The following is a 15020-nucleotide window of genomic DNA, read 5'->3' on the forward strand; positions in this document are numbered from 1 at the left end:
AAATTATAAGCTGCATGTTACACTGTGATTAAAGTAAAACAATTGGTAAAAAGTTATTTCCTTTCAAACCAAATTAAGTTCTAGCTAGCTACAGCAAATTGGGCAAACTGGGGTTTTGCACAATTCTTTTAAGATCTAAATCATGGCATAACTAAGCAAGTTTTCAAACCTTTACAAAAAGTGATAACATTGTTATTCCCTGAGGATCATACTCAACCATTTTATATCTGCAATATTTGAATGAACTATTAAAAGAAAACAACAACAAAAATGGAAGCTGCGGTCATAAAGTGTAATTTAATTTTTTTTGGAGGGATCTACACTAAGCAGAGCATGAAACAACTTGACTGTAGTGGAGACATTATGAAACATTTGATTAGATCATGTAAAACTGCTCTCGCTCCAATTGGACAACTGTTTTTTGCAGGGACACCATTTGATTTTACCTTTCTGGACGGTTTATACTGCTGAGTAAATTAGTCCGAGGCAGATTCTTATGTGCTATCATTGTTCAGGTAATGTAATGTCTGACACTATTAAAACCCCATTGACCCTAGCTTTAACTCGTCAATTCTTAATTTGTGAAGCAAATGTATCACAAATCACTCCAGGGAGACTAATTCAGCTTCTCTCCTACAAAGAAGCTATAGAAAATTTGTCAGCTCTTGATTGAGCTGTTGCTTCACAATGACCAGCCGAGCCAATAGAAGAAAAAATACCCAATGACTCTTGAACGTAATGAGTTTGAACATTTATATTTTTTCACAATCAAAGAGGAATGGGCAACATAAGACAGACAAATGGTGCTCACTTGGGTTATATAACACATTGTTATGAAAATTTGATTGTATTGGGGCTTCCATCCATTCACACAGAAGTCAGATGGTACAGTCAAATAGATATTAGGGACTATAAAATATCACGTATTAAAAACAAATGTCTTCTTGTTAGTACTAAAAAACTAATGTATTTTCAAATATTATATATCTAATTTTAATTTCCCTTTATAGGAACTGTAAATCACAAGAACTTGATACAAGGATATTACAAACACATTGTGCCTTAATAATTTGGTTGAAAGAAATTTTTGCTAGTCTCTTGGTCATTTAGGTCAGTTGACAAGAATTGATAAATATTTGATGGTGCCTTTTGCCTGTCTTATATCACTAAGTGTTGGCACCCAACTGGCCAATTGGCAGCATCAGATGTTTGCATAATAATAAATTGACCATGGTCTAGTCCCTCTGTATTTGTACCTCCATGCCCTGGAATGCATTGGTCACCGTTCATGTCCAAGCCAGGCACAATGACTGAGTTGATGGTGGAGACATGCAGGCAGGTGGAATGATTTCAAGGCAGTGCCAGCCTGCATACAAAGATTAAACATTGTGATGTTGGCCATATAATGAGTCACTGTGTAGCTAGGCGATTGTTGCTACTTCTCTGAGTGGGGGTGACGCTAGTAATTCCTCCAGCAACACTGAATCATGGATGAAAAAGAAAGACACATCTCGCTTTGGTTGCTGTGTCACAGCCATTTGTTCGTCAATCCAGTTAACGGAGGCTCATGTTACCCTGGCTTGACTTCAGAGTGGTGTAATGACGTCTGTAGGTCTGTGATGAGTGTGTGTACTCATCCGCAAACAGGCATATCAAAATAAAGTGAGCAGCCAATCCCAGCATCCCCCAGAGCTGTCGGCAAAGTTTCACAAGCATGCCTGTGTTGAGTCACTGGAAGTGGCCTTTTTGTCTTTTCACAAAAATCACAAGTTGCAAAGAGTCACAGTTTTTGCAATGTGTGCCAACATCTTCCCTCGCGGGTCTGTTTTCTGACACTGATTCTGGATGAAAGGTGCTGTCTGCCTGGATGCCTGTGGCCCAAAAGCCTGGATTCACAGAGCAGGCAGCCTGACTAAAGCAGCATCACTTTATCTGTAACATGTGCATGTTAACTGAGTAGCCGGGTTTAAAAATACTAGAAAAAATTGAACTGGTCTAATCATTGACTGTCCTCAGTTTGACAACTTTACTTATCTTTTTTTTTATACTTGACATTTACTTCAGTGTTTTAAGCACCCTGTTGTGCTGCTGGAACATGTTTTGCATATTCAATTGACAATCAGGGAGCTCTGAATATGCGAGACAAAAACAGAAAACAGAAATATGAGTGGGCCACTTAGTCATGATGTGACTCCCAATCGTGCATTTGAAACCGTGTGCATTCATGAATCATGACAGCTTTTAAACAACCTGATTCAAATAAAAGGCACAATGAAGTCTTAGTTGACTAAAAAACAATAGCTGCTAGAATCCGGTGTTGAAACGACGCAGAGGATTAATCTGTTTAAAAACCAGTGTTGCACAGCCTCCAGTGTATCCTGTTGTTTTAATACCACGGGAGCATTTTCGATAAAAGAGCATTTTTCATGAGGCCTTACCCACTGCTAAGAGTGTCCCCAGAGAAATGGCTGCTTTTTATGCTTGGAAATTAACAAAGATTTCTTATAGATGCAATGTTTAAAATTATGCAAACAATTGCTTTATTTTAGGTGTGGAGCCCTAAAAAGTTGAAAAATGCAATGAATACATGGCGAGTAAGGGCAAGAGGTTGAGGCTGAGCGATGTTTTAAACTCCCACATTAATCCCTCTCTCAGTCTCTCTCTGATTTTATCATTATTGTCAGCATCGTTGCTTAGTGACACACACTAATCTGAGATAATAGCTCTATTGCAGACTTCTTAATGCTCACTTTGGGCAAGTTAGAATTGAGACACACAGACACAGGGCAGTAGGCCAGTAGGACAAGCGAACAAGCAAACACACACACACACACACACACACACACACACACACACAGGTGGATGGGGTTATAGGCTATATTATATATCATCTTTATTATAGACTCAGATGGTCCACTCACATCCAACATACACACACACATAGAACACATTAAAATACATTACTCAATAAAATACTGTACTAAAATAGGTGCAAGCTATCATGCCAATGCTTTCGAAGACTGGATGTGAACCAATAGCCCATCATAGGGTTGGTTAAGGCTATAATGATGCTATTTTCTGATAAATCCAATCGACACATGAAATTGAACATTAACTTTCGTAACAGTGCCTGACATGTAGGTACATTAGAGGACACTAATAACTGGCTAGCTCTGTGCCACCTAGGAACACGGAGCAACAACCTCATGGCATCATTATATGCCACTCTAAGCCTCTGCATATTTTTCACTCTGTAAGAGGACCAGAGATGAGCTGTATACAGCGGCGTGACATAAGCCCTAAACAGAGCACACTTAACGTCTGTGGAACACATGGAAAATTTCCTCATCATCATATTGGCCTGTGCATATATTTTACACCATTGACGACGAATGTCACTGTCATCCATGAGATCATCTGAGAAGACATGTCCTAGATATTTTAATTCCCTGGATATTTCTAAGAGACCATCTGAGAGGTGGAAAGCAGGAAAAGAGGATTTGTTGTCCTCTCTAGATCTCACAACAACGACCTTACTCTTTTTGGCATTATAGTTGATGTCAAATTCTCTTCCATATTGTGTGCATATCCTCAACAGCTCTTATAACCCAGCAGAATATGGACAAAGTAAAACCAGGTCATCAGCATACATGAGATGATTCACAACTTGATCTCCCACAATACATCCTGTTGGACATTCATTTAGCTATCTTGAAAGGTCATCCATATATACATTAAAAAGAATAGGAGATAAGATTCCTCCTTGACGGACCCCATTCACCACATGAAAAGGATCAGAAACAGTATTATCCCATTTGACCTGGAATGTTTGCTGAGTATACCAATACATTAGAATTCTGACAATATATTTAGGAACATCTCTCATAAGTAGTTTTACAAATAGTTTTGCATGGTTGATTCTATCGAATGCCTTAGAGGCATGAAACAATGAAACAGAGAAACACAGAGGTGTTTTGGCTTTGATATTTAGCAACAATCTCCTTTAAAGCATAAATGCATAAATCAGTACTATGTTTTCTCTTGAACCCAAATTGATTGTCTGTAGTTAATACATACATATTAGATTAATGGCCTCTGATAGTTTATTTCTTTGTTTCTTATGTGTGTGAATGTAGCTTAAAATAATCTAAATGCATGAATGATTCCCAATGGATGTGATGTTTTGTATGTATTTGTATATAAGATAATTAATACCAGACAATTGCTGTAATTTGACTTCTGAGTGAGAATTGTCAATCTGCTCTTTTGCCGTCCACACATCAGGACCTTTGAGTCAAAGAATATTAGAGCCCCATCATTATGCATTATGTGCAGAACCTCTTAATAACTAATCAACAAAAAGCAACATCTATAGGTAATAAGTGCTTACGTTGCCATGTTAAGCTACCTAGCGTGACTTTGCAAGCCTAGCTTGGTAGCTTCTTATCTCAAGAAAAGATAATAAAATAACTCCAGCAATAATGGCTCCAAATGTCGGTGAGCTGCTGTCAGGTGTTAGAATGTCATGCAATGCTGGGAAAATTTAGGCATATTAACTTTTGAAAAATGTTTTTACTTGCCTGAGATGAAAATTTAGAGAGACTTCACATTTCTGATTGACCTTAAAGCCACTACGAGTAACTTGGTCCCTTGGCGGCCCCTTTGGACAAAAGCGGTAGTATTTTTACGACGCCAGCTGTCGTGAAGCTGTTTTCTAGCTCGTGCCGGGCGTGCGAGATTCAAATAATCAGGAAGCAATATAGTGCATGTCCGTGTGTTGAACGTGTGAGGGCACCGGACTCTTTTCGGCTCCGTGAGAGTGGTTAGTGACACAGCATCAACTAATGCCAGTAAGTGCTACACACCTGATTGCAATGAGTTGATGCAGTGTCACCGAAGTACTCTCACGGAGCTGAAAGACTCCGTGACCTCACAGAAAGCGAATGAACGAGAGGCGGCAGTTAGTATGGATCACGATGAGGTAATGTGTTTATGTTGTTGTAAATAATGACTATTTCAGATGAATAATGGTCAACTCATCTGATGATGGTGAGGCAAAGTACACTTTGCTTTAGTAGGCTATTGCTCATTCATTTAGGAGTAAACACTGCAGTTCGCTCCTGTGAAATTGTGTATACGTTGCTTGGCAACGCCCTCCCGCTCGTCTACCACTCTCCCTTTTAGCTTTTCTTCATTGCATTTTTTTTTTTGATGGTTCAGCCCCGTTATCAGTCATTATGACGACAAATAACTGTCTCAAACAAAGCTTCCGCTCCCCTTCCCTCACCTGGAGGGATAGGCTTCTCAAATCGCGTTGCTGCACTACACTGAAATCTGGGACCAATACAGATATGTGACCAAAGAGCATGCACGCGTGAACCGAAAATCGGACTGGGTGTGCGACCAGACCAAACGTAGTAATAAAAACTATATAAAAACGTCTTTCTTTGCACTGATGGTCTCGTTTGCTGTTAAAGGTCATTTATAATTATCAGAGGAAACATGAGGCTGTTTAAAAGATATTTAAATGTTACTCAGAGCTGCTTTAACCTTGATATTCTATAAACAGACTTTCTTTCAGAGCTGTTTATCTAAATGAGAAAAGATGAAAAGCACAGAGTACAGGACAGAGGTCAATTTCATTTCAATTAATAAATTAAACAAGTTTCGCTCTAGAAAGTTTGCTTCGTCAGGTTATTACAAAATCGGTGCACTAGGTTCTATCATGTTTATGTGAAGTGCAAATGAGTGTGTTAACAGAACACAAATTGACCGGTGGAAAACATGCCTCGTTGCGTGGAGAGATAAAGGCATAATCCTTTTCCACACTGTGCACTTGTCAACAGCCGTGGAGATTATGGAGAGAATTTGATAGGAACACAAACAAACCCCCCAATTCACCCTGCCCCTCAGAATTATTTCTTTCCATCACTTCAATTTTTCAATTAATTTTATCCCACACTATGTTTTTCTAGATCATCATCACCCCTTTGGTTCTCTGCTGTCAAACACCTCCCTTCAAATAACACAGACCAGCAGAGTTCAAGAATACACGTGAAATCATGTCTTGGTTTGTTTGCAACACCTATAAGTCAATCACAACAGCATTATGGGTATCTCTCTTTTCTTGAATCCTTTTTGACACAAAGCATAACATCACGTTTTACTGTCTTAATGTTCTGCGATTACAAGTAGATCTGACATTATATTATTTCACGTTTTATAAAATATTGCTGTCAATGAGCCTGGCTGGGCAGCGGCCACACTACTAGAACAACACAGAAGAGCAACTTAGAGCAATAAACAACTGTGGTTTTACTCTCTCCTCAATTGGTGTCAGACTTAAGCATGAGCACAAAGAAGCAGATGTCTTAACACTGCTTAATAACGCATTACATAAGCATTAATAAATGGCACTGAGAAGTACTTTGCATTTCTAAAACTTGCCATGTTGGCAGGACTTCAGTTACAATGCTGCAGCATGAGGAGGCTGCATCTGCTGAACAGGAGATACGGAGGAGCTCCGGCAGTTTCAAAAAGTGAGTTTGCCTCTGAAGAAGTGGTGCGGATTGAGTTGGTAACAGAACACAGAGCGAGGCAGCGGACAGTTTGCTGCTGACGTTGCATCACAGAGGAAAACAAAAGGACGCGTTGAGCTCCTCGCAGCTTCGATGTGGCTGGCCTCCCAGCAGGTGTGGATGTTAAATTCATGAACACGCGTGATATAGATTGTCATCATATCCGAGGATGAGATGAAAGTCAAGCGGACATGCTGAACTTTGAAGGAGAGATGGAAGCTGGGTGATATGCTGCTTTAATCAGGATGAGGATTATACTACGGCTCCATGTCAGAGTTGGCACAAATAAGACTTGGAGAATTCAAGGCAGAATTCTTTTGTTGCCTGCACTGCCGTCAACTCCAGATGAGGAGAGAGGCAGGGGGGCTTTGCATCTCATCCTCCCCAGGAATATTATGCAACCAGTAAACAAAATGCTACAGTTCCTATTATGGTTCATCTAAGGAGTGACCCCAAATAGTTGACTTTTCCATGATTCAATCGAAGGACCACAATTCGAGTGCCATCTTGCAATCAAACGCAAAATGTTGTTATTAACAAGGGTCAATCTGTTAATTAGGGCTGCAACAACGAATCGATAAAATCGATAAAAATCGATTACTAAAAGCGTTGGCAACGAACATGGACATAATAAAGAAAGGCAACGAATTTGGTCATCGATTCATTGAGTCGCGCGATTAATACGTCACTCATAGGCACGGCACTGTTTACATCCAGCCGCCGACAGGTTCATACACGCCCACAGCGAGCCTTCCGCACGTGAAGCGGTGCAGGAAAGCTATAGTGTGAGCGGCCACAGCTTGTATTTTGGTCATATCTAACACTGGACTGTAGGCCTATATAAAAGTATTGTACCTTTGCTGTCTTTGGGTTAAAAAAAAACTCCTTCAACTCAGTATCCGTCTAGTCCAAAAAAACTCTGTCAGCTACTGCTGCTGCAGACGGTGTGCAGACGTGTTCAGGCCGGCTCAGTAATATGATTGATGTGTTCAAATGCAACACAAAAACAAAAAAAAATTGAGATTTTGGCAAAAACTTGTTTTCCCAGCAATATAAAATAGATAGTAAAGATGGAATTATGGCCTGTTTAATGTCCTATCTTGAGCTATGATCATATCAGCAATTAAAGCAATAATACAAGTTCTATTTCAACAAAATAATAGAAAAGTATCAATAGTGATATCAATAAAGACTTGGGTCGTTAAAGGCCTACTTCACCGGTTTGAATATGAAGGTGTATTGAATTCTGAGATCCTGAGAAAAAAACACTCTTTCTGCCTTTTCTCAGGCTAGGATGAACCGATTTTAATTTTTTTTGCACATTTATACTACATAGGATCTCAGAATTCAATACACCTTCATATTCAAACCGGTGAAGTAGGCCTTTAGGGAGTCTCGAAAATGGTATCAATATCAATAAATATTAACGATGTCCTGTAATCTGAGAGAAATTAAGATGATTTAATTTTTTTAACTGTTAGTATTTACCGGTTAAAAATCTTATCGGTTGACTGGTTTACCATGGACATCCCTTATATACTGTATAAATGTACATCATACATTGTATGTTTTTTTTGTTTTATCCCAGTTAAGTTTATTTTAAATTTTTTATCATTTAATATTACTTTTAATAGTTCCGGGACGTTGGAGCAATAACCTGGTGTTTTGACACTTCAGTCTGCACTGTGAATTTGAAGTAATGTTCAGTTTTTGAATAAAGATGGGGCAATTACAAATGTTTTTTTTTTATCCGATCCATCGATTAATCGAAAAAATAATCGACAGATTAATCGATAATTAAAATAATCGTTAGTTGCAGCCCTACAGTTAATATATTTTTTGATAACTCATGAGCTATTAATCGATCTCCTTAGCGTGTGTGAATAAATCACCATGGTAGACTTCACAATAAAATACATTCTTATGCCAAGGCAAGAAGACGATCTGTAATTGGGTGTTCCAGCCTGTTTGTCTGGTGTTGAAAAAATGAAAGCCAATGTCACCATTGAGAAAATGGATCAATGAGCAGGGCAATAAAACAAAAATTATTCGACAAATCAGATTTGACTGTGTAAATCTTAGTCTGGGACACCCGAAGTTCATGTGTATTCAACTCTTAAATTTGAAGGTCATAAAAATGCATTGAACATTGGTTGCATTCAAGTGTTTGAGTATGCATTCATGTTCACGTGTCCTCACTGTCCTTGGTCCATACTTGTGTCCATGCATACTTATGAGTGCAATTATGCATGTATGAATGTATGGGTGATGCAGCAAGTGACAGGTCATTGGGGAATATAGTTTGGTTGATGGGGGATGGTTGGGAGAAGCCGACTGGGGGTGGACTGATGGGGGATGGGGTTAAACAGGAACGGGGAGGAGGAGGATGGAGGAGGAGGATCATGGTGCACAAGTGCTATGATATAGTGCTATGAGCATTAACAGTGTTTTAAGAGCTGTACAGCCATTCTGTGAGGTTCAAATACAAGCACCGCTCAGGTAAAAGAAATTATAAATAAGGTGACACTGGCATGACACAAATAAGCAGCTGCAGCAAAGGTTTCTTCCTGTCAGCATATTTCATAACCATGGTCTGCTGCACACGTTCAGTCACTGGATTCTTAGGCTTGGCATTGTGTTGAAAAATGATATGTTGTGAATACAAGAAGAATACAAAGCGAGACCATACGTTCAAGCACTCTGAAACTTAATATAAAAATGCTAGCACTTCTTAGCCAACAAAAAAAGGAACTGTAATTCCTGCAGAGGATTTGCTGTGTGTACAAGCTAAATCCTTATTGTACTCTCCCCCTGTGCGGCATATGTTGTACAGGTTTACACTCCAGTGCACTACACTGTCTGTCCCTCTGTTTTTCAGGCTGTTCATATCTAGAAATAGAAAGAGTTTACAAAGCTATCCCTGAAGGATTTTTATAGTAAAACCGTATTGAAATAGTGCAAGAGAACCTCATCTCTAAGTTGAATAGAGTTCTAGTTGAACAACTAATATCCTTAGCCAATCATGATCAGTGTTCCAAGGCTACGAGGTTGCCAGAGCAACATTTTCTGAGTCTGTGCGGCCCACCTAGCCTTACCTGCCTGCCCACGCAGAAACAGTACACAAAAGGACAGGAAACAAACACAGACTGAAGGCCACTCTCTAAAATAATGGCAAGTAATGCACAACTGTCATAAGCATACAACAATGGGTCTCAACAGTAGTCTCAGCTTAAAAGGCTTTTGGAAAGAGTGTTTTCACTCAAATCCTAAATGTGTCAGAGGCTCTGCCTGATGGAAATACACACAGGGGGTTGTAAAACCTTTCTGTCAATTTCCTACTTCATTCATAAAACTAATACTGAGGAAATAAAGCCTGACAGTTCAATGATTTTCTCCAACATTGTGTGTGTGTGTGTGTGTGCGTGCGTGCGTGCGTGCGTGCGTGCGTGCGTGCGTGCGTGCGTGCGTGCGTGCGTGCGTGCGTGCGTGCGTGCGTGCGTGCGTGTGTGTGTGTGTGAAGCAGTGGCACATGAATGTTTAGGAGAAGGGATGCTCCAACTGAATGGCTTTCTTTGGCACAGCCGAGGACTCGTCCTGCTGGTCTCACAGACAGGGTACCAACGGCAACACCTCCAGACTAACTCACCATGGGAACCATGCGGTGGTTGTGTACAACAGGTCTGCGTGTGTGTGTGTGTGTGTGTGTGTGTGTGTGTGTGTGTGGGAGTGTGGTAGGAAGAGATGAGGAGAACTGTCGAGCATGGATGCATGTGTGGTGGGGCGGTGCAGGAATTCCTCCCGAGCCACAATTAACCCAGACACAAAAGAACATAGCTGCACAGCAAACATGCAGGGCTTGTATTCAGCTTTGGCACGACTTCACTGGTGTCAGCGCAAGCAGTCTTCCAAAATATAGGCCACTGGCTCACAGTCAGAAAGGGAAGCTGGAATTCTATTATTTCCGCGTGGAACAACACATCCAAGATACCTGTCAGAGTTTTGTCCGCTACACTGATGCACCAGGCAATCTGTCTCTCAGCTGGACAGCTATGTATTTGAAGATGATTGGAAAATGGTTCAGCGCAATCAACCTTAATTTAAAAAAAGAAGAAAGAAAACACCTCTTTGAGGTTTCTATATGTGCAGTGGGGATGAAATCACCTGCACGCACTCTGGGCTTGAGGCACACACACACGTCTAATCCCATCTCTGAACATGATTTTATTTGTGTCTCTTTGTAATATGTGCAAGCCTTCATGTCTCCCTAGAAATAAGGGACTAAAAAAAAGGGAAAACGCTGGTGGAACAGCAAATCCACCATAAAAATCATATATTATTAAAGGACATATGCGTATGGGAGATGTGGGGGCATTTTGCTGCTTCATTATTGTTAATATTATGAGAAAATACAGCTCATTAAGATAGATTGAGCCTCGATACACATTCCAGTCATGAACAGACCATTTAGTCACGCTCTAATGGATGGATGATGGCAGCAGTTCCAGGTACTGTCTCTTGGAGATATTAATGGTATAAATCCAATTAGTTTTTAAACTTGTGAAACATTTGTCATGGGTTGAAAACTGCGCAATGGAATATCTCAGATCACGAAATACAAGGGGATGCTCTTATTTTTTAATGAACATTTTCACACCCTTAATTGTTCTGGCTGGGTGGCATTGGGAAGAGGAGGAGGGGGGGAGTTTGTGACCCACTAACTAGGCCTAAGTGTTTTTATTAATGCATTCTATTCTGTTATACGTAGATGTAACAGGTTGTTCCTTTTTTGTGATATGTGCACAACACCATAATCACCACAGTTTTTCTTTTTTTAACAGTTAACAGTCTTAATTGTTCCACTGATTGTAACACTTACGACAGTTTTCTTCATCACTGTTGTCTGAGCAGTCGTCATCGTCGTCACACCTCCAGATAGTGGGTATACACCTTTTGTTGTTGCACTGAAACTGTCCATCCTCACACTCATCCGTAGCTGGATACAAAAAACAAAAACACAAGAGTCGGGACAGCGTCCAGATGGATAGAGCCGAGTAATAAACCGCTAGTAGTTCAACTGTCATTTGCAAATGAATGCCTAATTGATATTCAGCATTCATTCAGGTCAATTGGCTGAGGCGCTGTGAGCGTCATGGTCTGTTTTTTTTCTTTCTTCTTTGTCATTGATCTACTTAAATAAGATGAAGTAAAGAAGCGACAGCAGAGAGGAGGCCCCGTGTCTGCCGGAAATAATTCCCCATAACGTAAAGACAAAGATTCAGTCTGGTCTAGACCGACTCCTACTATTGCTACTGATGCAGTAGTAGCCTATGGATGCTCACAGAAACACATGACAGACAAGCAGAGGCTTTTCCCATCCTGAATACTCACGGTTATTCAGTCAGCCACCAAGCAATCACACATTAAATTTGAATAAAACATATGCTCATGCTTTAATGTGAAGGAAACCTATGTTTTGTCTTTTTCTCGCGTGGTATCAACCGTTAAAGTACCGGCAGCGCTTCCAGTCTCTTACCTCTACAGCTACACACAACACACACACACACACACACACACACACACACACAGATAAATACTAGGCTACATTGTATAGGCTATTTTATTCCAATAGCCTACCCTTTGCACACATAAAAAAAAACATTAAGCCACTACTAACCTTCCAAAAAATGAAGCCTCAGGACTAAAGATTGAAAAAGTAGCAATATCCTTATATCCGTCCACATTTCTGAAGGAGGTGATGGGGCTCATTCACATCCACAAAACAAAGCCCGAAAGCCGCTCTCGTTGTAGCACTGCTGCGACGGTCCTGCTGCTTCTGCCTGCCTCCTCCGCTGTGCAACACCCCCTACATTCACCTCATTGGCTGCCCGGAGCATGACGACAGCACTTGGGGCGGGGCAATTAGTAGAATAGAACACAATCAGAGTAGAGTAGAGTATTCATTTTCCTTTATTTATTCTCGAAAGATCAATTGAGTGTTACCCTCTTTTACAATGACGTAAGGTAGAGTCGTTGTAGCTTAACAGTCTTCATTCTTCTTTCCTTTGAATGATAATGTTGTCCTCTTCTCTTTTGTATTGTTCTTCACATTGGAAATAGTGGTTGAAAAAAACACTGTCCATTTGCTGTCACGGAGCTTTCAATCAGTGTGGTGAGGGCCCAAATGTTATATTTGTGTCAACTATTTCAATCTGAAATATGAAATAGAATAGAAAAACAGAATGACCACTAAGTATGCCTGCCACACATATATGACACAAAGTAAGTGTTGGGTTGGACAGGTGTCACATTTGGAGTGGGACAGAACATATTGGGCAGATTTTTTGAAAAATCTTCATTGTAAATCATTTACAATTCAAAAAATATTGAGCTATTTCAATTAAATTCTGGGTTTTAAAATGTGATGTTCTGTTGTTGATGTTTTGCATTAAATTCACAACATAAAACATATTGAATATGTACAGTATATATTAAAGGTGAAGTAAGCGGTTTATTTATGTTAAGTGTTAAATCGCTCTTTATTCATACAGTGATCACTTACATAATGTGCGCGTTTCATAAAGCCGATCTCTCAGTCAGCTGCTCTGCATGTAATCGGCAAATCAACTTATTGGAGGATCCAGAAATGTATATCCAATCACAAGAGAGAACGCTACAAACCGGCACCCGTCTCACTCATGGTCTCACTGCCGGTGCACACCAGAGCGACAGATGGGTAAATGTCTATGCGCCTACAATGGCGGAGCAGGTAAAAATCCTTCCTAATGTCTGTTTTGATGGTTTTTATCATGTTTTATCACACTTATGGATCTGAGATGATGCTAGATAACTGCAGCTTGAAGACCACAGTGCATTAATGTGGTGACGTAGGGACGAGCGAGGGGACTGCTAACTGCAGCAACTGACAGGAAGTTAGCTAAAAGAACCATTCCGCTTACAGCACCTTTAATTGAAATGATGCCTATCAGCTCCACAAATATCTCTATATTTGTCAGTATGGCAGCATTTACAAACTGTTTTCGTCCAGTGACATTGGCGTGCAGGAGCTGCATTTTATGTCACTGCAAAGAAAGGACAACAGCAGTGTTCCGCTTTGGAGATGAAGAGGACTACCGCAATAGGTTAAAGAATGGCTGAGCACCATACAGAAAGTATTATAAATCAGCTGTTAATTATATTGACAATAAAAAATGTGGACGACTGGAAATACAGCAGGAGGAAATAAAATCGGTGTGCGGTCACGAAGGCTTAAGTCATGTGGATGCGCCGACAGTGTTGTTGTAATTACTCAGAATTCCTCATGGGGGCAACAGAAGTTACGCACTATAGTTTTAATGTGACACATTTTCTATATTACACTGTATATCACCTGTGTGGGTGTTTAAATTAACCTTGCTGATTAGACCTCTGGTATGGCAGGATTGGATTGCATGATGTCACCAAACCATATGGCCTACTAACGCTGATACAAATACAGGAGAGCTGTAAGCATAGTCTGTATGCCCCACACAGTGTTTAGAAAACGTCTAACTTTCACAGCAGGCATTTTTTCTTGTCACAGTAAGAGAAGCACTGGAGTTTTTAAAAGCATTAATGATGGCTCTGCTCTGTGACAGTGAGACAGCAAGCAAAATACCAAGATGCTAACAGAAGCTGTTAAATGGAATTCAGCCATTTACATACTTCACTATGACATGCCAATATGTCTACTTTGGGGAAAAAACCTTGTGGGTGTGTGAGGACTTCAGGAGTAGGCTACACAACCATTTCAAACATAGGCCTACAGCACATCCACATCACCCTCCAACAAGTGGCATAGGCCTGTGCCTACCTGTCATGATGGTTAGACCTTTAACGACTTGCTGTCATCTCTAAAAACAAATAAATAAAACTCCAAAAGTATTTTTTTTATCTACAATACCTTATCCCTACCTTAGTAACACAAGCACAATTTCTATAACCAACTTATTTTCCAAAATATTAGCTCTGCATGAACACCTGTTCATAATATGGGTGTCATTTTGATGTATTGTATCAAATAAACTATTCAAACATAATTTTCCTTAATTACATATCACTGCGGTAGTTTTGTTGAGGATGAAGCTTTATGAAACATTTGACACGAAAAAAAAAACAAAGCTAGGTAGCTTTTTCTTATTTTAACAAAATATCTTGCTAGCTAGTTATTGACAGTTAGTCAGTGTTCTTTAGGCTTGAACACTAGTTTAGTCAATCATGTCAATGAAGAAATGACTGTAATATAATGTATGTGTATGTTATGTCTATAATATTTTTATTGTCCTATGTTTGTATTTAAAGTTACTTTCAGACATGACTAAAACTAGCTAGTTTAAAAGCTAAACACCCTTTACAACAACCAGGCTACGTTAACTGGAGGTCGTTGTAGTAGGCTAATTAATCCCT

The 15020-nt window shown here is 39.9% G+C and overlaps 1 protein-coding gene across 1 annotated transcript in view; it reads right to left on the reverse strand.

The window, feature by feature from the left end:
- The window catches only part of LOC307254953 (low-density lipoprotein receptor-related protein 8-like), a gene marked incomplete at both ends in the record, with an annotated part of 115261 nt that extends 102942 nt beyond the window's left edge, over window positions 1–12319 (reverse strand). The window contains 2 exons of the mRNA XM_080033529.1: window positions 11455–11571; window positions 12253–12319. Coding sequence (XP_079889655.1) covers window positions 11455–11571; window positions 12253–12319 — 184 coding nt within the window. The remainder of the gene's footprint in view (window positions 1–11454; window positions 11572–12252) is intronic.
- Window positions 12320–15020: the final 2701 nt, after the last annotated feature.

Source organism: Ammodytes marinus, assembly GCF_949987685.1.
Source record: "Ammodytes marinus genome assembly, chromosome: 9".
NCBI classification, from domain to species: domain Eukaryota; kingdom Metazoa; phylum Chordata; class Actinopteri; order Uranoscopiformes; family Ammodytidae; genus Ammodytes; species Ammodytes marinus.